The sequence below is a fragment of the Cygnus olor genome, chromosome 1, assembly GCF_009769625.2.
Source record: "Cygnus olor isolate bCygOlo1 chromosome 1, bCygOlo1.pri.v2, whole genome shotgun sequence".
Taxonomy (NCBI): domain Eukaryota; kingdom Metazoa; phylum Chordata; class Aves; order Anseriformes; family Anatidae; genus Cygnus; species Cygnus olor.
The window spans coordinates 154,496,383-154,513,344 of NC_049169.1; the positions used below are offsets into that span (position 1 = coordinate 154,496,383).

A 16,962-nucleotide genomic window follows, 5' to 3' on the forward strand; every position below is an offset into this window, starting at 1 on the left:
TTTTCTAGGTCTCATTCTTCTTAATGTCAACTAGTAAGCTTAAGAGAAAATGAACAGACCAGACAGCAGTGCAGCATTGTTGAAAAGACAGAGATTTAGGACTGAAAATATTTGTCAATGTTTTCCTTTTACCTTTTTCCTAAATCAAGCACTCGCATTCACGTCAAGATTTTATCTTTCCAATCTCAATAGATGAACTCTACAGTAGTCTACCTAGACTTCAGCAAGGCCTTTGGCACAGACACTCACGGTATTCTCCTGAAGGAGCTGGCAGCCCCTGGCTTGGACAGGTACACTCTGCTGGGTCAAAAACTGGCTGGATGGCCAGACCCAGAGAGTGGTGGTGAATGGAGTGAAATCCAGCTGGCGGCTGGTCACCAGCGGTGTTCCCCAGGGGTCGGTGTTGGGGCCCATCCTCTTTAATATCTTTATTGATGACTTGGATGAGGGAACTGAGTGCACCCTCAGTAACTTTGCAGACGGCACCAAGTTGGGGGGAAGTGTCGATCTGCCGGAGGGTAGGAAGACCCTGCAGGGGGCCCTGGAGAGGATGGGTCGATGGGCGGAGGCCAATGGGATGAGGTTCATCATGGCTAAGTGCTGGGTCCTGCACTTTGGCCACAACACCATGCAGCGCTACAGGCTTGGGGCAGAGTGGCTCGAAAGCTGTGCAGAGGAAAAGGATCTGGGGGTGCTGATTGATGCTCGCCTGAACGTGAGCCAGCAGTGTGCCCAGGTGGCCAATCCTGGCTTGTATCAACAATAGTGCAGCCAGCAGGACCAGGGAGGTGATCGTCCCCCTGTACTCTGCTCTGGTGAGGCTGCACCTCGAGTACTGTGTTCAGCTTTGGGCCCCTCAGTACAAGAAGGGCATCAAGGCCCTGGAGCGTGTCCAGAGCAGGGCTACGAAGCTGGTGAAGGGCCTGGAACACAAGTCCTGTGAGGAGCGGCTGAGGGAACTGGGGTTGTTTAGTCTGGAGAAGAGGAGGCTCAGGGGAGACCTTATTGCTCTCTACAACTACCTGAAAGGAAAGTGTGGGGAGGTGGGGGTCAGCCTCTTCTCACAGGTAACTAGTGATAGGACTAGAGGGAATGGCCTCAAGTTGCACCAGGGGAGGTTCAGGTTGGAAGTGAGGAGACATTTCTTCTCAGAAAGAGCAGTCAGGCATTGGGATGTGTTGCCCAGGGGGGTGGTGGAGTCACCATCCCTGGGGGTGTTCAAGGAGAGGTTGGACGTGGTGCTTAGGGACGTGGTTCAGTGGGTGACATTGGTAGCAGGATGACGGTTGGACCAGTTGTTCTCGGAGGTCTCTTCTAACCTTTATGATTCTATAATTCTTCTTTCCTCTTATACTTTGTTGTTATGTTTTGTTCTTTATTCAAAGTCTGACTTTAAGTATACACAGGAAAACTTGAGCCAAACTATTGAAACATTTGCTGACAGGGTAACAGTATCTAATTTTGTTTTAGCGGATTAAATTCTTAATCGGTTTAGCCCAGCATCACGTCTCTAACAGATTAACACTATGCCCTGAACATGCCTAGTGCCACATGCAGGCTAATCTGATTCCCAGCATAGTTTGCTAATCCTGAAAAAGTTAGGACTGGGATGCCATCTAGAACGCATTGTTTTTTTTCTAGTGCCTCTTTTTTAGGATTTACATTTTCAGTGACGTATCGTCTCCTTTGTCACCATGAGAATACTCCTTGAAGCCCGTTCTGAAGGCTGGTCTCAGCTCCTGACACATCGCGCATTGCCTCCGGTGACTGTTTAACACGGAGTGATAAAAAGGCTCCTCCAGCGGAGAGGAGTCTGTGCCCTGCTCCTCTCAATGCATTAGCCTCTTAGACTCATGTTCACGTTAGCTAATTTTTCATTCTGAATTTCAGACGTTATCTGAGGCATGTCCAACTGTTCTGACATTTCCCAGCCTGCTCTGATGGAAGTCTCAGTTTGGTTTGTGACTTCCTCGCCTGAAGGTGAGAAGCGAGCAGTTACAGCCATCATCAGCATCACTGTACCTAAATTTCTCTCCCCTGACGGAGAGCGCAGTTCTTTTATATTTGAATCCTCACTCCTATGAATGAAACATCCTGGCAGCCTCTCATCAGAGGTTGCCAAGTCTGAAAATGGATGCCATATAAATAGCTTCCTCCAGTTACACTCCTCCATGCATTCCTCTTGTACCAGATTTTCAGCTCTGATGACTGTAAAATGTAGATGTGCAGATGGTTTGGAAAGTGCCTTTTACTAAACACAGAACTTTATTTATATTCAATAGCTTAAAACCAGAATCAATCAACACTGCACTCGTTTATTTTTTTTTAAACCTGAAGACATACATGAAAAAGACATTAATAGAAATTGTGGAAGCAATCTTTTATTACTAGGTGATTATTTTCTACCTTTACCAGAGATGATGGGTCTATACAGATGAACATATATAAAACTACAGGCCTGAAAGCATTCGGTGTCTTTTTTTTTTTTATCTGCTCCTTGAGGTGCTTCATCTCCAAAGTTTCTAAAGTCAGTTTCCCCGTCTAGCTCAATAGGCTCAAGCGATATATGGATGTTGCTCAGCACAAGTTGCCAGATTTGCACCTTGCCCCGTGAAAGGCCAGGGATAGATGCTCTGTGGGTCTGCTCTACACTTTCTTAGGTGATCCTCTGCCTACAGCTCTGAGCCTGAAGAGAGCCCCCCTCCAAATCAACCCCCCAGCTACAACCTCCTCTGCTGTCCTGTAGTTCAGTTCTTCAGACTCGCTCCTGCAGTATAACTCTGTCTCTGACTGTTGCGCACTGCTTAGGTCAAGAAAGGCTGAAGTGTTCTTACCTGACACTTACTGGGTTTAAAAAGACAGGTGCTGAGAAACCACAGTAAGGTACCTGATGTAAAACCTGTCCTGTTAAAGAAGCCTCCCCAAACCCTCCTCTCACATTCTGTAATCTGCATTCACTTTCACAGATTTGGCTGCTCTGTGCCACGTCATTTTCAACTCCAGCACCTCAGCTCTCACAGGCTATGTATGTGCCCATGCTTTTCACCACTGTATGAACACATAAGACAGTGTACACTAAGTTGGTTCCAACTACAGAAATAACAAGCACATTTTGGTGACTGATAAGGAGCTCTCTTGCTTATTTGCACTGTCAGTCACCTACGCTGTACATACACTTTGGATGACTGCATGTAGGACTCTTTCCAGATGTCATAGATACAGCTCTGCTTTAGTTCTTACATTGCTGCACAGGCGTCATGCTGGTGACTAGATCAAGCCCTTAGTGCTTGTGTTATGGCATCGTCTACACACTTAACGTTTTCTTTGAAGCCAGTGATGGACTTGAAACTCTACTGGAGAACTTTGCTGCAGCCTTTGCAGAGCAGCTCTGCTGCTGCTTCTTTTCAGCCAGCCTTGGAAGAGCTACTCTGTAAAATGATGTGGCTGTGGCAGCCAAGACCTACCCCAGAAGCGTGAGGATTGACGTTGCTACAGCAATTAAAACACTCATCACATCTTGACCCAGTCCTGTTGGAAATCACAGCTGCATCCAAGATTCTCCTGGCAGAACCACAGCAAAGTCTAAGACAGTTTTGGTTGTAAAGGAGGGACTCCATTAAACCAACTCGTGCAGTGAGTTATCACAGTTATGCATTCAGGATGCACCCTTCTACTTCTGGTTTCTGCTCCCACTTGCTGCAGATCCACTTGCTCCAGCATGAGTTGTACAAATCCCACCTCTCCCTGCAGGAGCCTCTCTACCCTGATCCAACTTCCATCACGAGCAGGGGCTGTTTTAGCCTCTCTCTGTATGGTGTGAACATGGAGGTGACCTTTGGGGAGGTATCTCAAAACAGATTGCAGAATATCCCCGTTCTCATAGAGGACTTCTCAGAAAGAACCAAGTTGCTACATGAAGGTTGTGCTGTAGTTGTCCCCAGACCAGTAACATCAGAAGGAAACCAACACTGGAGGTACCAGTGGTGGAGTCACCGTCCCTGGGGGTGTTCAAGGAAAGGCTGGATGTGGTGCTTAGGGATATGGTTTAGTGGGTGACATTGGTGGTAGGGGGATGGTTGGACCAGGTGATCTTGGAGGTCTCTTCCAACTTTAATGATTCTATAAACTCTATAACAGGATGAGGAAAGAAGAGCAGACAAATACACCATGGTGCTTTCTTGTCATCATAAATATCTTTATTGTGAAAAATACCATAAAATAATTCCTGCAGTTCTAGAAAAAACAGTTTTGCTTTTTAGACTTATGATTTATATAAAGACATTTTAATAATTTGAGACCTTTGATAAATTTCAGGCTAACTTGACTTATCCTTCTTACAACACAGAACTGCTACTTTGAATTTTGCAGTGGGCAAAAAAAAAAGATTCTCACATTTTTAACTTTATGGATAAAATTATGCATTACAGAGCAAACAAACAATACCTTACAATAAGGCACTTTTAAATACAACTAACCTGCTATGCTGTGCTGGCTGATGTCCAGCAAAGCTCCTACAAATCACAGCCCTAAACAGAAGAATAATTCTTATTCCAAACACTGGTCTGGAAACTGAAATAATAACAAGCTTTTATGTTGAAAGTTATTTTTAAGCTAACAGATTTTCCGCGCACGTCACAAGTTTGAGCTCTTACATTTATAATTCACTTGGAATCTGTTTTAATACTGATTTATTAACACATCAGTATTAAGCACACCTCAAGTAAAATGCATCCCCCCTTTAGTTTAAAACAAGTCGGAAACTAGTTTATAAAAACTGCAAGACAGAATTCAGCATGGAAAGTTTGCATCTACATATAGGCCAATCGTTGTAATGATGCTTCATGCACACCTCGGGCTTCACAAACTACCAAGACATTTACTTCAACGTTCAGTTATTGAACATTATTGCACTACAGACACCCATTATAAATAAAAAGGCAAATTCAGTTTCCTTGTACATAGCTTGCACCATTAACAGTGTGTTACCAGCACTTTGTTTTTCTGAAGTCATATCAGGAACTGCATCACTGTATCTGGAAATCCTTGAAACACAAGTTTTTTTTTTAAAAAACAAAAACAACAACTTTTTTTTTGTGTTTTCAGAAGTACCTTAAAGCTCAAAGCCAGCATCTGCTCCTTTAAAAAGTGGTAACACTTATGTGATCCAACAGCTGCTTAGTATCAGAAAGCCTTATTCTCCATCAAGTTTTTCTTTATTTTCAAGACACTCTTCCACAAAAGGAATCTATGAACAGCATTCAAGCATTAATCATCATCTTCCACGGACTAGATTCAAGCTGTTTTCCCCTCCCCTCCAAATACATGATCTTCCCCTTCCCATTCATCATCAGAATTAAACATAATCCTTTTTGTTCCTGACTGCTTCTAGTGTACCCATTTGTCCACTGCCTTAGAAAGAAATGAGTATGCTCGGCTCTAACATCAATATCTTATGTGAATAATTCACTTATGAGGGGCCATCTTATTCCTTCCCTAAAGAAAAAAATTGAACCCCCCAATTCTCTCAGCCATAGTTTTTAAAACAGAGGATGGGAAGAGATAAGAACAAAAAGCTGCACAAGGGTAGTCCTTTAAAACACAACGTTTTAAGCACTTCTCTAGCACACAAACTTAGCTGTCTGGTATTTACTGTGACTTTCTGAAGCTGAACACCACTCCTGTACGTACGAAGTTACGGCATATTGCTTACAGTGGTCGTTCAACAGCATTTCAGAAGCAGCCCCTCCTGTAGCAAGCAAGGCAATGCCAGAGTGTTTAGGCAGAGCCCTGCCTTCACACAGAACAAGCGACCGTGGACCACAGGAAACCCATACAGAAGAGCTACACGATCTTCTGCTTACGGGCCAGCAAAAAGTGCACGCACCAAGAGCTGCCTGATCAGTGGGACAAGTTATTTGTTGTGCAACAAGTTCCTGTGTCCGAGCCCTAGCGGTCCGAAGAGAACCACACGAACCTTAGAAGGGCACGGCCAGTGTCTGCAGCATCTTCTACAGAGTTTGAACAAGAACGTTTCAGACAGGTCAAAAGCAGAAGTCAAACTTCCAGAAGTCATTCAGCTTGGAAAGTATGTGACGCTGGGGTTTAACAGGCCGCTGGGGCGTTTGTACCACACGCTGTCAGAAACCACCACACACGCTCCTCAGCTTGAAGACAAATTTCTGCTGACCAAACACTGACCTCTAAGTCGCTGCTGAAAAATCTGTGAGGCCTCGTGGCTTGGTAAAAATTGTGTTTGTAAAGTACTTGAGGCAGGAGACAAGAGTTATACTTCAAAAGCAACTGCACTTACAGTAATAAAAAAAATCCCTTGCAGATGGAAGGCTTTATTTGCTTTGTTTGACTGCGGCTGCATTCTGATAAAATGGCTGCTGGTGAAACTTGTCAGTAGCTTCGATATATTCGGTTACAGAATGAGAAGACTTCCTTGTAGCAGCTCCAGTCCTGGCAACGCCTCTCAGCTCACGCACAGTTCCACCTGTGCACAAACCCAGCTTTAGCTGCATGTATATGGAAAGAATAAACCAGACTCCGGGCTAACGAGAAGTCAGACCTTCCCGTACACAGGCAGCTGTTTTTGCAGTACTGCGGCTGTTACACAGCACACACACACTACTCCAAACAGTTTCACATCGTATTAATGCACCATCGCATCACCCAACAGAAATGAAGTTGCATTAAATGGGGAAGACTCCAGTTAATATTTTATTCCTGCAGTTCACACACTCAGCTCACAACCTGTGAGGACTCTGAGTTTTACGTACAGAGAAGGAACAAGCTGCTGCACAGCTGGGGGAATGTCACATCACACTGTTTTGCTCAAATCTCAAGCAGATATTTTGTTAAAGTGCAAACTACTCAAAAATGATACTTAAAACATTCCAAATCACAGAAACAGTCTTCAGAAAATAAAAATAACCAAACAGGTCTATTGTGTGTTTTGTTTTTTTTTCAACTTTCAAGGTTTGACAATTGCTGCCAAGGAAATCGTCTCAATTTCAGGTTAAGGAATAAAGTGAACAGACATCTTCAGATATCGTTACTTACAAGTGATCTTCTTTAAAAGAGATTGTTCAGACTCACTCAGCCTCTTCACTCTACCTATGGCACCGCCAACAGTAATACAACAGGGTGGTCGCTGGGGTTTCCTTTAAAGAATACTGAGGAATGGATCATCCTGCTGAGCACGACGACTAACGATTTGTTAACGTGGAGACTACTGTAACTACCCGTTCCATGTTTATTAGGCCCAGACTCAGAAATATTTACATGCATTTTTACCTTTAAGCATATACTTGAGTCCTAAAGATGCGTTTAAGTGTTGCCCTAAATAGCCTCTCACTGTTTTCTCCATCCAAAGGAATGAACGTTTCCTGCACATCCACAACAAATACCTAGGCTGTAACAAAACCCTTGCTCAACCTCCCCCCCACCAGCATAAGCTCGTCAAGCTCACCACAAAGCAAACCCTTTGAACACTGAAAGAAAGAAGGAGCTTTCTTCTAGTGCGGTAAGACTCTGGGTTAAGGACAACATTAGAAATTAAGATTTTGGGTCTTGTACTGAGAGAGAGTTTATTTTTCTTGAACGAATTAAGTAAAAAACAGCAGCAGCCACCCGAAAACAGTCTTGGCTCTAACTGAAGTGAAATTTGAATGTAAATGGTCCTCCTCCAGAACCAAAGGGGTTGAATCCTTGCCACGTGTTCCAGTTCCTGTGGAAAGGGTTGCCCCCACCCTGCTGACTCTCTGCATCCAGTGGGTCCTCTCCTGCGTCAAATTTCCGCCTCATTTCTGAAGGAAATAAAAACAAGGTGGAATGATGGCACTGTAGTCAGGACAGCAACACACAGCGACCCTGAAGACCCAAAAAGTGGTTCAGAACCACCCCCAAGCCAGAGAACTGCTGTTTATCACTCTCATTGGCAGCATTGGTAGGAACCTGACTAATTACTTCCGAGTTTTTCAAAGCTCTCCAGGACACTGGCAGAGGAGAAAAGCCTCCAACCCTGTACTAAGGCCTTCAAATAAATCATTTAGCTTAATGCGAGGCAAGGCAGTACCCGGCTGTCCAACAGAACACGCTGGAATTTCAAAAGGGACAGGACAGTCACACTTGGAACTGCTAAATCCCACAAATAAATGGGACGTTTTGTCCTTGTTGAGTTCACTGTATTTATTCTCACAGCTGCACCCCCTCAGGACAGTCAGAACGTACTCTATCCTGCCAGTTCTTCTCCACCAGTGAGTTACAAACCAGTCACCACACCACAGAGCACTCTCCATGGTCTCTCCCCTCTCCCCTGAAGCCGACCAGCAGACAGCCAGACCCGACAGAGGGCTTCTTGCTTCTGCTCCCCCTCCCACAGGCCGATGGGAGCCAGGAACCCAGTCCCCTGCTCCTGGGGCAGTGCTCTGCTCCATCTGGGCTTTGGTACAGCAACAAAGCCACTCTTCAGGCTCTCTCTGGAATACTTCAGGTGCTGTCAATCTAAGTTTAGTTTGCATCAGAACTTTAGGCAGGAGGAGACACCCATATCCTTAAAGTAAGCAGCATCTCCAGAATTAAGCGGTCCTGGAAGCTTCTGCAAGATTATATCCCCAAAAAGATACCTCTGAAATAATCAAATAATTTTTACTTGGTTTGAATCGAAAGTCACTGAAGCACAATAGGTAATTCCAGGTTTTTATCTGACTTCACGCAATGAATGCGAGGCAAGCATTAGTGCTCTCTCAAAATGGTTAAGGGGAGAGCAGAAAAAGGGAACCTGGAATATTTGTAATATCTTACACTTGCTGCATTTTTACAGTGATAAAAAAAGTCCTAAAGTAAAATCACTGCACAAGAACAATCCTTACCCGGGTCAGTAAGAACTTCCTTAGCAGCTGCTATATCAATGAATTTTTTCTCTGCTTTCTTCTTTTCTTCCTCACTCTGGAAGTTGTCGGGGTGCCACTGGGACGCCAGCTTTCTGTATGCTTTTATGATTTCTTGCTTTCTGGCGTTTCTGAATGGATAAAATCATAGGTCACTTACAAGCCATCTAATTGTTCACATGCCACACTACTGAATCTACAGGTTTATTTTAAACACTGGAAAAGTAATTAAGGGTATCAAGAAAATTATGAGATTCTATTTAACCTTAAGGTGATATTGGTCATTTATATGAAAACAGGAAGGAGACTGCAGCTTTAAATCAAGACTCCTCTTTGCTTCGCTATCCATTTACCCTCTTTCGAAAGGTGCTACTACACACGGTACAGTTCCCAGTCTGAAGGATTTACAGTAAGGTCAGTCACAAAAAGCACAGAGTAGAGATTGAATTAGTTCACAATTAGAAAGATGACCGATACTGGTTCAGAACTGAACATTTGTTTGGTTCTCTTTACAAAGAGAAGCTGTTAGTTTTTCTAGGTTAACGGCAGAAGCATTTCAGATACCTCCTTCATTCAGTCCTTTCAAACTCTCCTAATCTATCATATCAGCCACAATTTTTTTTTTATTGCTTTAAGTAATTCTTTCCAGTCCTCATTTCTTCACCAAGTCACCTACCTTACTTCTGATCCTCTATACTAAAGATTTCTTGCCAAGGCATTTACTTCCTTCCTTCCCAGTGGTTGTTTTTATTCATTCTTTTCTAAACGAATTTTAAACAAATGCTACTTAAAAGCTGAACACAAAGGTAGTAAGACATGAACGGAAAATAACATGCAGCAGAACAAATCAACTTGCTAACATATGATAGTTTAATAACCAACATTCATGTCATCAGCTCAGATATTAACGTCTCACCTTTTTACTCCTAAAATTTTATAGTAATCTCTCTTCTGTGATTGCTTCAACATCCGCTGGGCTCGTTCGAGCCCCTCCCGAATCTGCTGGTCATTTTCACTATTGGCTTGAGCAGTTTCGTAGTCTTTAATAGCTTCGTGAAAGAAGAAAATGAAAAATGCATGACGTAACTCCTCACAAACTCCAACTTAAAAGAACGCAAACACTCTTCAAAACTGAAGTTTTGCTGTTACAACTTATAAACAGTGGAACTTTAACTTGCCAAATGTGCTTCTTTCAAATTAGAAAACGCTAGGGCAGAGGAGGTTCTCTTTCACATATCAATTAGGCAATTTTCTTTTAGATTCAACGCACTTTTTGGAAAGGCAGGAGAAGAGAGGTTATTAGCAGCCAGCCAGAATGCTCTTTGAGATGCTACAAAGTCCTATGGACGAACATAATGAGCAGCTAGACTGGGACAGAACAGGAATCGAGAAGTTTCAGTGCGCTGTAACTGAAGAGCCAGCTGCACAACGTTAGTCCCGTGCACTGCCGTGCAGTTGCAAGGAGGCATTATACAGAGTCTTTACATTAAGATTCCTTCTCCCACCACGTGCACTCAACACGACAGAAAGTCTCTTTAACGACAACGAGGACAGATTTCAGATTACCAGCAAATGCATTTACGCAACACCACAAATACGACACTTAGTGAAAGACAAATACTCTCTTTTTATGCCTGAATATAGGTATTTTCTGCAGACAGCTACATTTTAGGCTTTGGGTGTTCTGTTTCATCGTCGTGTCCCCCCTACTACCCCAAAGGCATGCTTTCAGTCCTGGCAAATGCAACTCTTGAAATAAAAGCGGGAGAGCAAGAGAGGTGCCGTAATGCTCTCATGAATTTTGAGGAGATCTCATTTCTATACCTTTTTTGACATAAACCATATTATTACTGTAAGTGGTAACCGAATGCTTAAGACACCAATTTTAAGTATTCTTTGACAGATTTATCAAGGGAGGCAACTGTTGAAGTCTTCAATGAGACTACTCTTCTTTCACTGTCATAATCCTCCAAGTCTCATTTGCAGATCCAAGTCTCCCAGGTTTCTCAAGTTCGACAAAGTACTTGCATCAGATTATTTCCAAGCAGATGCTATTTCTCAGCAGGTGTTACATTTGTTTTCCACTGTTTCTGAGCAAGACAGCAGGAAGTGCTAATGAATCTGTGCTATTCAGACATCTGATACCACCGCAATCTTGTTTTGGTTTATTGAAAAAAATTCCAAGAAGTATTTCCAGTGCCCCAACAATCTCATATGCTATTACAAGCAAAACTAAATTTCTATTCATTTTCACATCACCGGATGATGTTACTTGCTGCTGGAACAAAACATCCTGCTTTCGGCTGATACTTTTAACAATTTGTCCAGTCATTAAGAAAAACAAAACAGGAGCCTACACCAATGCACGTGCCTAATATATACCGATGGAACTGGTAACAGTGAAAACAGAGGGATTTCGTTATGCTGTTTTATCACCCCAAGATTTCTTCTCCGAACCCCTCATCACCTACAGCACGCCCCACAGCTGGCAACCAAGCTGCTTAAGGGGCAAGTGTTTGCAGTGAGAGTACTGGCTTTCGAAACTCACTCCCCTATTTAAAGGCTGCAAATACGAAGTGTACGGGAAGGTGAGTTTTATTATGTTTTATAGTGCTGCACGCTGCTGAGGGAGTGCCTCCAGCACACAGCACACCCCGTTGGAAGTACGTTTTGTACTCCTCCAGTTGGAGAGGCTCCAGTTTTGATGGTGTTCTCCAACGTGGGAATTTTCTCACTCAGAGCTGAGCTCTGTCCGCACATGAGGGGTGAGGGTTGGGACCAGGCGCTTTTGAAGCGGGATGACAGCTTCCTGATGACAAAAATATCATTAGGAGAGCAGGAGACTTATTGCTAATTCCAGGTATGCTGAGTGAGGTATTTAATCAGGTGCTCCCAGCCACCATTTCTAGAAGCACTGACGCCTCCCAAGCTTATACAAGAATCATCCTTTCTTCCTACTGGCCTGCTGCTTCCGAGAACATTCTTACTTTCATACGGTCCCACAAGAGGGAAGGAACAACCAGTTTCTAGAACCCCTTTCAATTTAAATACTTCAGTCACATCTCTCCTGCTCTCAATACAAGTGTCTTCACAACCTCTGAAGCAGCAATTGCATCATGTTTCTAAACATCTTAGCTGGCTTTCCTATCTTGCCTGCATCTTTAAAACCAGGTGACTAAGAATTAATTTTCTACCGAACATGAGTAACTGTGGATAATTTACGTCCTTGCCAACTCTGTTAGAGCAGTAACTGAAACTGTACTGCTTACAGGAACAGGGACTGCCTCCTGCACAGTAGCAGGGTGGGGAGATAAAACATGCCCTGAGCAATTCTGAAGCAGCAAATGCTTTTCTCCTCTTTGAAAGAACTTGTGCTGGATACTTGATAGACTAACAGACTCCTGTACTTACACGGTAGTGTCAGAAAGGGATTCATTACACATCTGTCTTCATAGACAAGCCCTGGATCCCATGTGATTATGAAGTAATTAAAACCATTTAATGGGAATCGGGGCTCAGCTATACATCCTCAAGTGCATCTTGAACATTTAACAATAATCTCCTTCAAAGTTTTGAATTATAAGCACTTTGAAATTTCCTGTCTTTAAACAGGAAATAGGTGCCTCCAGCTTGAGGTTTTATTGAGGGGAGAAGGAGAATCAATTTACCACTTTAAATATGAGACTACGATTTTAATTACTCGACTGTTCTCTACAGCAGGGAGAAATCAGCCATCCTTTTACAGCAGTTGAAACTGAAGGGTAAGTGAAGACACCTTCAGGCAGATTAACATTAATGAACTGTGACACTGTTTAGGGAGGCACTATCGGAAAGCGGAGTGGAACTACAGCCGGCCTGCTGCTGTCAAGGGCAGGAGGAAGGCAGGGAAACGGGGGGATCCGGAGGAGCGTGGTGACCCCTCAGGAGCCAGGCCAAGCCCATGGGCTCCAGCCCTGGAAACTGGCGCTCCCCGATCCCAGGCACGTCCTCCCTGCGTTTCCCTACTTCTGCTGTGCTGAATTACAAAAAAATGAGGGGGAAATGCCTGATGAAGGGGGCATCACCGCTGTGAAACCTTCCTAAGGCTTTGTTTAGAACTGCGGCGTCAACCTAAAATGGCAAAGATATAAAAAGACTACCCTAAGAAAAACAGAATGACAGTTGTTCTTCTCACTTCTTTAAGCCATGCCTTTGTATAAAGGTCATTAGATGTTCTCAGAAATGCTGCTGTCTTCCACCCTTTCTTACAAGGAAGGAGGAGGCTTGCCAGCCTCAGTAGAGAAAGCCTAGGACTAGGTCACTTCTGGAGCACAAAGTTGCTAAAAAAGGCTGCCTGCAGCTATACCAGTCCTCTTTACACCTTGTTTTCAAGCATTTGAGTCAAGAAGGCCAAGAAAAAATAAAATAGATCTCATTTGTGACGTTTACTTCAAGAACAATATCATCTCTGTGATTCATTTCCTCAAAAGACAAAAGAAATCCGAGCATGCCATTACTGAGAACTGTCGTCTCGATGTTGGAATGGAAGAGTGTTTTTTGGTTCAGTTGTAAAGCTGAAGACCCAGTACCAGAATACAGAAAAGGAAAATTGTTCTAGGAGTATTAAAATTAATGGAGCTAGTTTTCCGCAGATTTAAAGCCTACGAGTCCTCTCCTTTATCGCATTTCACTGAAGCGGCCCAAGGCTTCCAAAACTGCTGCATGAGTGAGCGCAGGAACAGACAGATTGCTCAAGTCTCTTTCTTAAGCCTGGTTTCTCGTGGAAATGAGATTCACTAAATTAAATTTTGAAGATTTTTATAGTACATGAGCACTTAGTGCTCTTAAGGAAGCTACATAAGAACATAATGGTGTACTCAGAGACACCAATTACTCAGTCCCTGTTTTCCAAGGCTGCATATGGACCACGTAACCATGGACCACGGTCTTCCGGGGGGGAGGAATGGCCAGCGGGTCCAGCACAACCCCAGCAACATTGCTGGCTGGAAGATGTGGGGCGATGGCATGTGGGTGTGTGTTGGGGAGGCAGCACTCGAAGATTCATCCCCTTTGTTGCTTCCCTGCTCTACACCTGACTTTCAGTCTCACGACCTGCAGGATATCTACAGAGCTGGGGGCAGGAAAAAGAAAAGCCATCACATGTTTCATGTGCTCTCTGAAATGGAAGAGGGCTTTCTGATTTCAAAGGGCACTCGCAACCGCTGCCACTTGGAAAATAAGTACTGATAATGTTGATGTAGGTGACTTTCAACAGCAAGGATGCCTGCTACAGTACAGGGCAAGTCCAACTGAGGCAGCTGGCCTCTGTTGCCTTCTCAGTCAGCCATGAGGAAATGCAGAGAAGGCTGAAACTCCGCTCCAACACCCTACACCACACAAAAACAGAACTGTGAACTGGGATTTCCTCATGCCACTGGCTTCTACCTGTAGACAATGCCTTGCCTTCATCATTCACCCAGCCCGTGGCGTTACAAAGCTGCTTTCCCACACCCAGCGCTGTGAGAGCATTTGCTCAGAGCCTTGTCGGCACACCTCCACCACCCCAGCAAGGCAAAGCTCCACAGGAACCTCTTCCTTCACATGGCGTTTTGCCACCAGTCTAATGAAAAACTAAACTCCAGTATGCGTTTTACACAAAGCCTGCACAAGAAATGCAGTTTCAAGAACAGAATCAGTTTACTGCTCTTGGCAGCATTACAGAGACCCACGGAGGTGAAAGAATGGCCTCCCCTCCTCTACCCTGAGCACACACTAGGGTATAAGACACTCTTGTTTCATACTGTCATCTAGGGACATTAAAAGGAAGCTCCTAAAATGGGCTTACATGACCCTAACCATAATTACCTTTTATCTATAAATGCAGTTCTGACACTACTGTTTGCATAAAAAGTGTTCAAGTCTGAATAAGCGGAATGCTCTCATAAAGGATCCTGAACATAGCCCACTGTTGTAAAGAACACTAGCTAAAACAAGTACCACTTGTACTAATCAAGACAAAATTAACAGCAGATATTTTTGTAAGTGTGCTACTACCAGTGCTGATTAGGGATAACAACATAGCGTAGAATCAAAGTGCATGTTAAAAATTTTTGAAACACTAACTGCATTTTAAGTGCCCACCAAAATGCAGGAACAAGATGCATACAACTTTACCTTCTTCGTACAGGTCTTCCAGCAAATAAGCTTCTGCTCTGTCTTTCAGGGCATTCACATTGGTTGGTTCCAGTTGCAGAACTTCTGTACAAACTTTTATGGCTTCTGTAGCCTGCTGATTCTAAAGAGGAGAAAGTAAAATCAAGTTCATGGGTGGAGTTTTGTTTTGCTTTTAAAGAAATTTGGAGAGGCAAGTGGAAACAAGAATTACCTTTGACAAACAGTGACAGATCCTTTCTTTGGCACGCGTAGCATAAATTGGGACATCTGGCTCAGTTTTCATAACAGAGTCATATTTATTGATAGCATCTTCATACCTGTTTTAATTACAGAGCATACTATTGTGAAATGTAATAACTACTTTGGGCTGCTGCAATTTATTTACAGATGTTGAAATTTTAAAATTCAGATTTTCCCATCCTTCTAACAACGTACCTTAGCTATACTGGTCTTAAAGGCATGATGTGAGGCAACATTATGAAAAAAACTTTCAACCATTTTAGGAATTATATTCCCGTTCCCTCTTCCGCGCTTTGAAACAGAAGTGCAGGCACTATGCCTAGCAGGCTTTTGCAGAACACCATGACTGCCAACCCACAGAGTGCACTGACAAAAGTGTCTAGATTTGTTTCCTGCCCAGTATCCTGTTCAGCACGTCCAAAAACAAAAGCTTCTCCATTTTTGATATTCGAGAAGGACTCAGTCTGTCTTGGCACGAGCACCGTACTATTTGCCTTTTGTGGTGCCAAAAAAACCCTTATGCCAGTTTGAACCAGGAAGTTGTTTTCTCCCTATATTCTTCTCAGCAAGCCACATAGCAAAATTTATTTTTGCTGTGAAGGTTTAAAGATACACAAGTTCTACAGTTAATAAGAAATAGACTGGAACACTCACCTAGATATGCAAGTGTGTGATTGAACTCAGGGGCTGCTACAAGCTAGAAGAAATTCAAGCTCTCAGAAGAGTCCCTGAAAATGTGCTGATACTGAATTAAAGAGAAGACTAAAGTGAAAAGAGCCCAGGTGGACTGCTGACTTAATAAAACAGCCTTCAGTTCTGCTGATTCACTTTCCCTGATGCACTTCCTTTTAAAGAGCCACCCTGACAATGTTTAATCACTTGCTAGGGCTTCTTACAGTTGGATGTTGCACACTTGGAAATGTGTAAAACTGAAATGAAGCAAGAAGTAACAGAATAGAGAAGCATTACGCAAGGTACATAAAAAAAGACCTATCAGCCAGATCCACTTTAGCTTTCAAGGCACTGCAGGAGTGCTTGGTGTCTTTAGTCTCAAGATTAGGTCCTACAATACCTGAGAGTTAACAAATATTATCCCTACCTTGGTCTTAATACCTGCTCCATAAAGTATGCAAAGAGAAGACAGTGGTATCAAAAAGGATTCAGAATTGACTACGAGTCAATATTTATTTTAATTGTAATTTGAGAGCTGCGCTCAGTTGTCCACTTCAACTGACAGATGCAAAAAGCATTACTTAATCAGCTCCTCAGTCAATAATTAGTTGGTGCCTTGGTAGTGGTTTTTTTTTAACATACAACAATGAACACTTACCTGCCTTCTCTGATGAATTCTTCTGCTGACTCAATCTGCTTATTGAGTTTCTTTACTTGTTTATAGAGAGAGAAACATTGCTTATGGTCTTGGTCAAGTTTTAGGCACTCCCGGACTTCACTTTTCACAGGGAGAAGGAAGTAAGAGAAAACACCACACGTTATAGGATTTCATCTAGAGACACAACGCAGCATCTATAACCTGTCCAAAACAACAGCTGACTTCTTTAAACTCTCTCCATTCATTCAAAAATTGAAGTGAGTGAAAAAAGTCCTCCAGAAAATACAGGGATATTTGCTTTTTTGTTTGTTTCTAATTATTTTTATTGCTAAATATGCCAAAATT

The 16,962-nt window shown here is 43.1% G+C and overlaps 1 protein-coding gene across 1 annotated transcript in view; it reads right to left on the reverse strand.

Moving 5' to 3' along the window:
- Positions 1-7,601: 7,601 nt before the first annotated feature.
- The window catches only part of DNAJC3 (DnaJ heat shock protein family (Hsp40) member C3), a 30,277-nt gene continuing 20,916 nt past the window's right edge, over positions 7,602-16,962 (reverse strand). Inside the window, exons 7-12 of the mRNA XM_040538616.1 lie at positions 16,618-16,737; positions 15,259-15,364; positions 15,048-15,168; positions 9,811-9,943; positions 8,877-9,025; positions 7,602-7,811 (exon numbers count right to left, since the gene is read on the reverse strand). Of these exons, the coding sequence (XP_040394550.1) occupies positions 7,654-7,811; positions 8,877-9,025; positions 9,811-9,943; positions 15,048-15,168; positions 15,259-15,364; positions 16,618-16,737 (787 nt within the window). The 3' untranslated portion in view covers positions 7,602-7,653. The remainder of the gene's footprint in view (positions 7,812-8,876; positions 9,026-9,810; positions 9,944-15,047; positions 15,169-15,258; positions 15,365-16,617; positions 16,738-16,962) is intronic.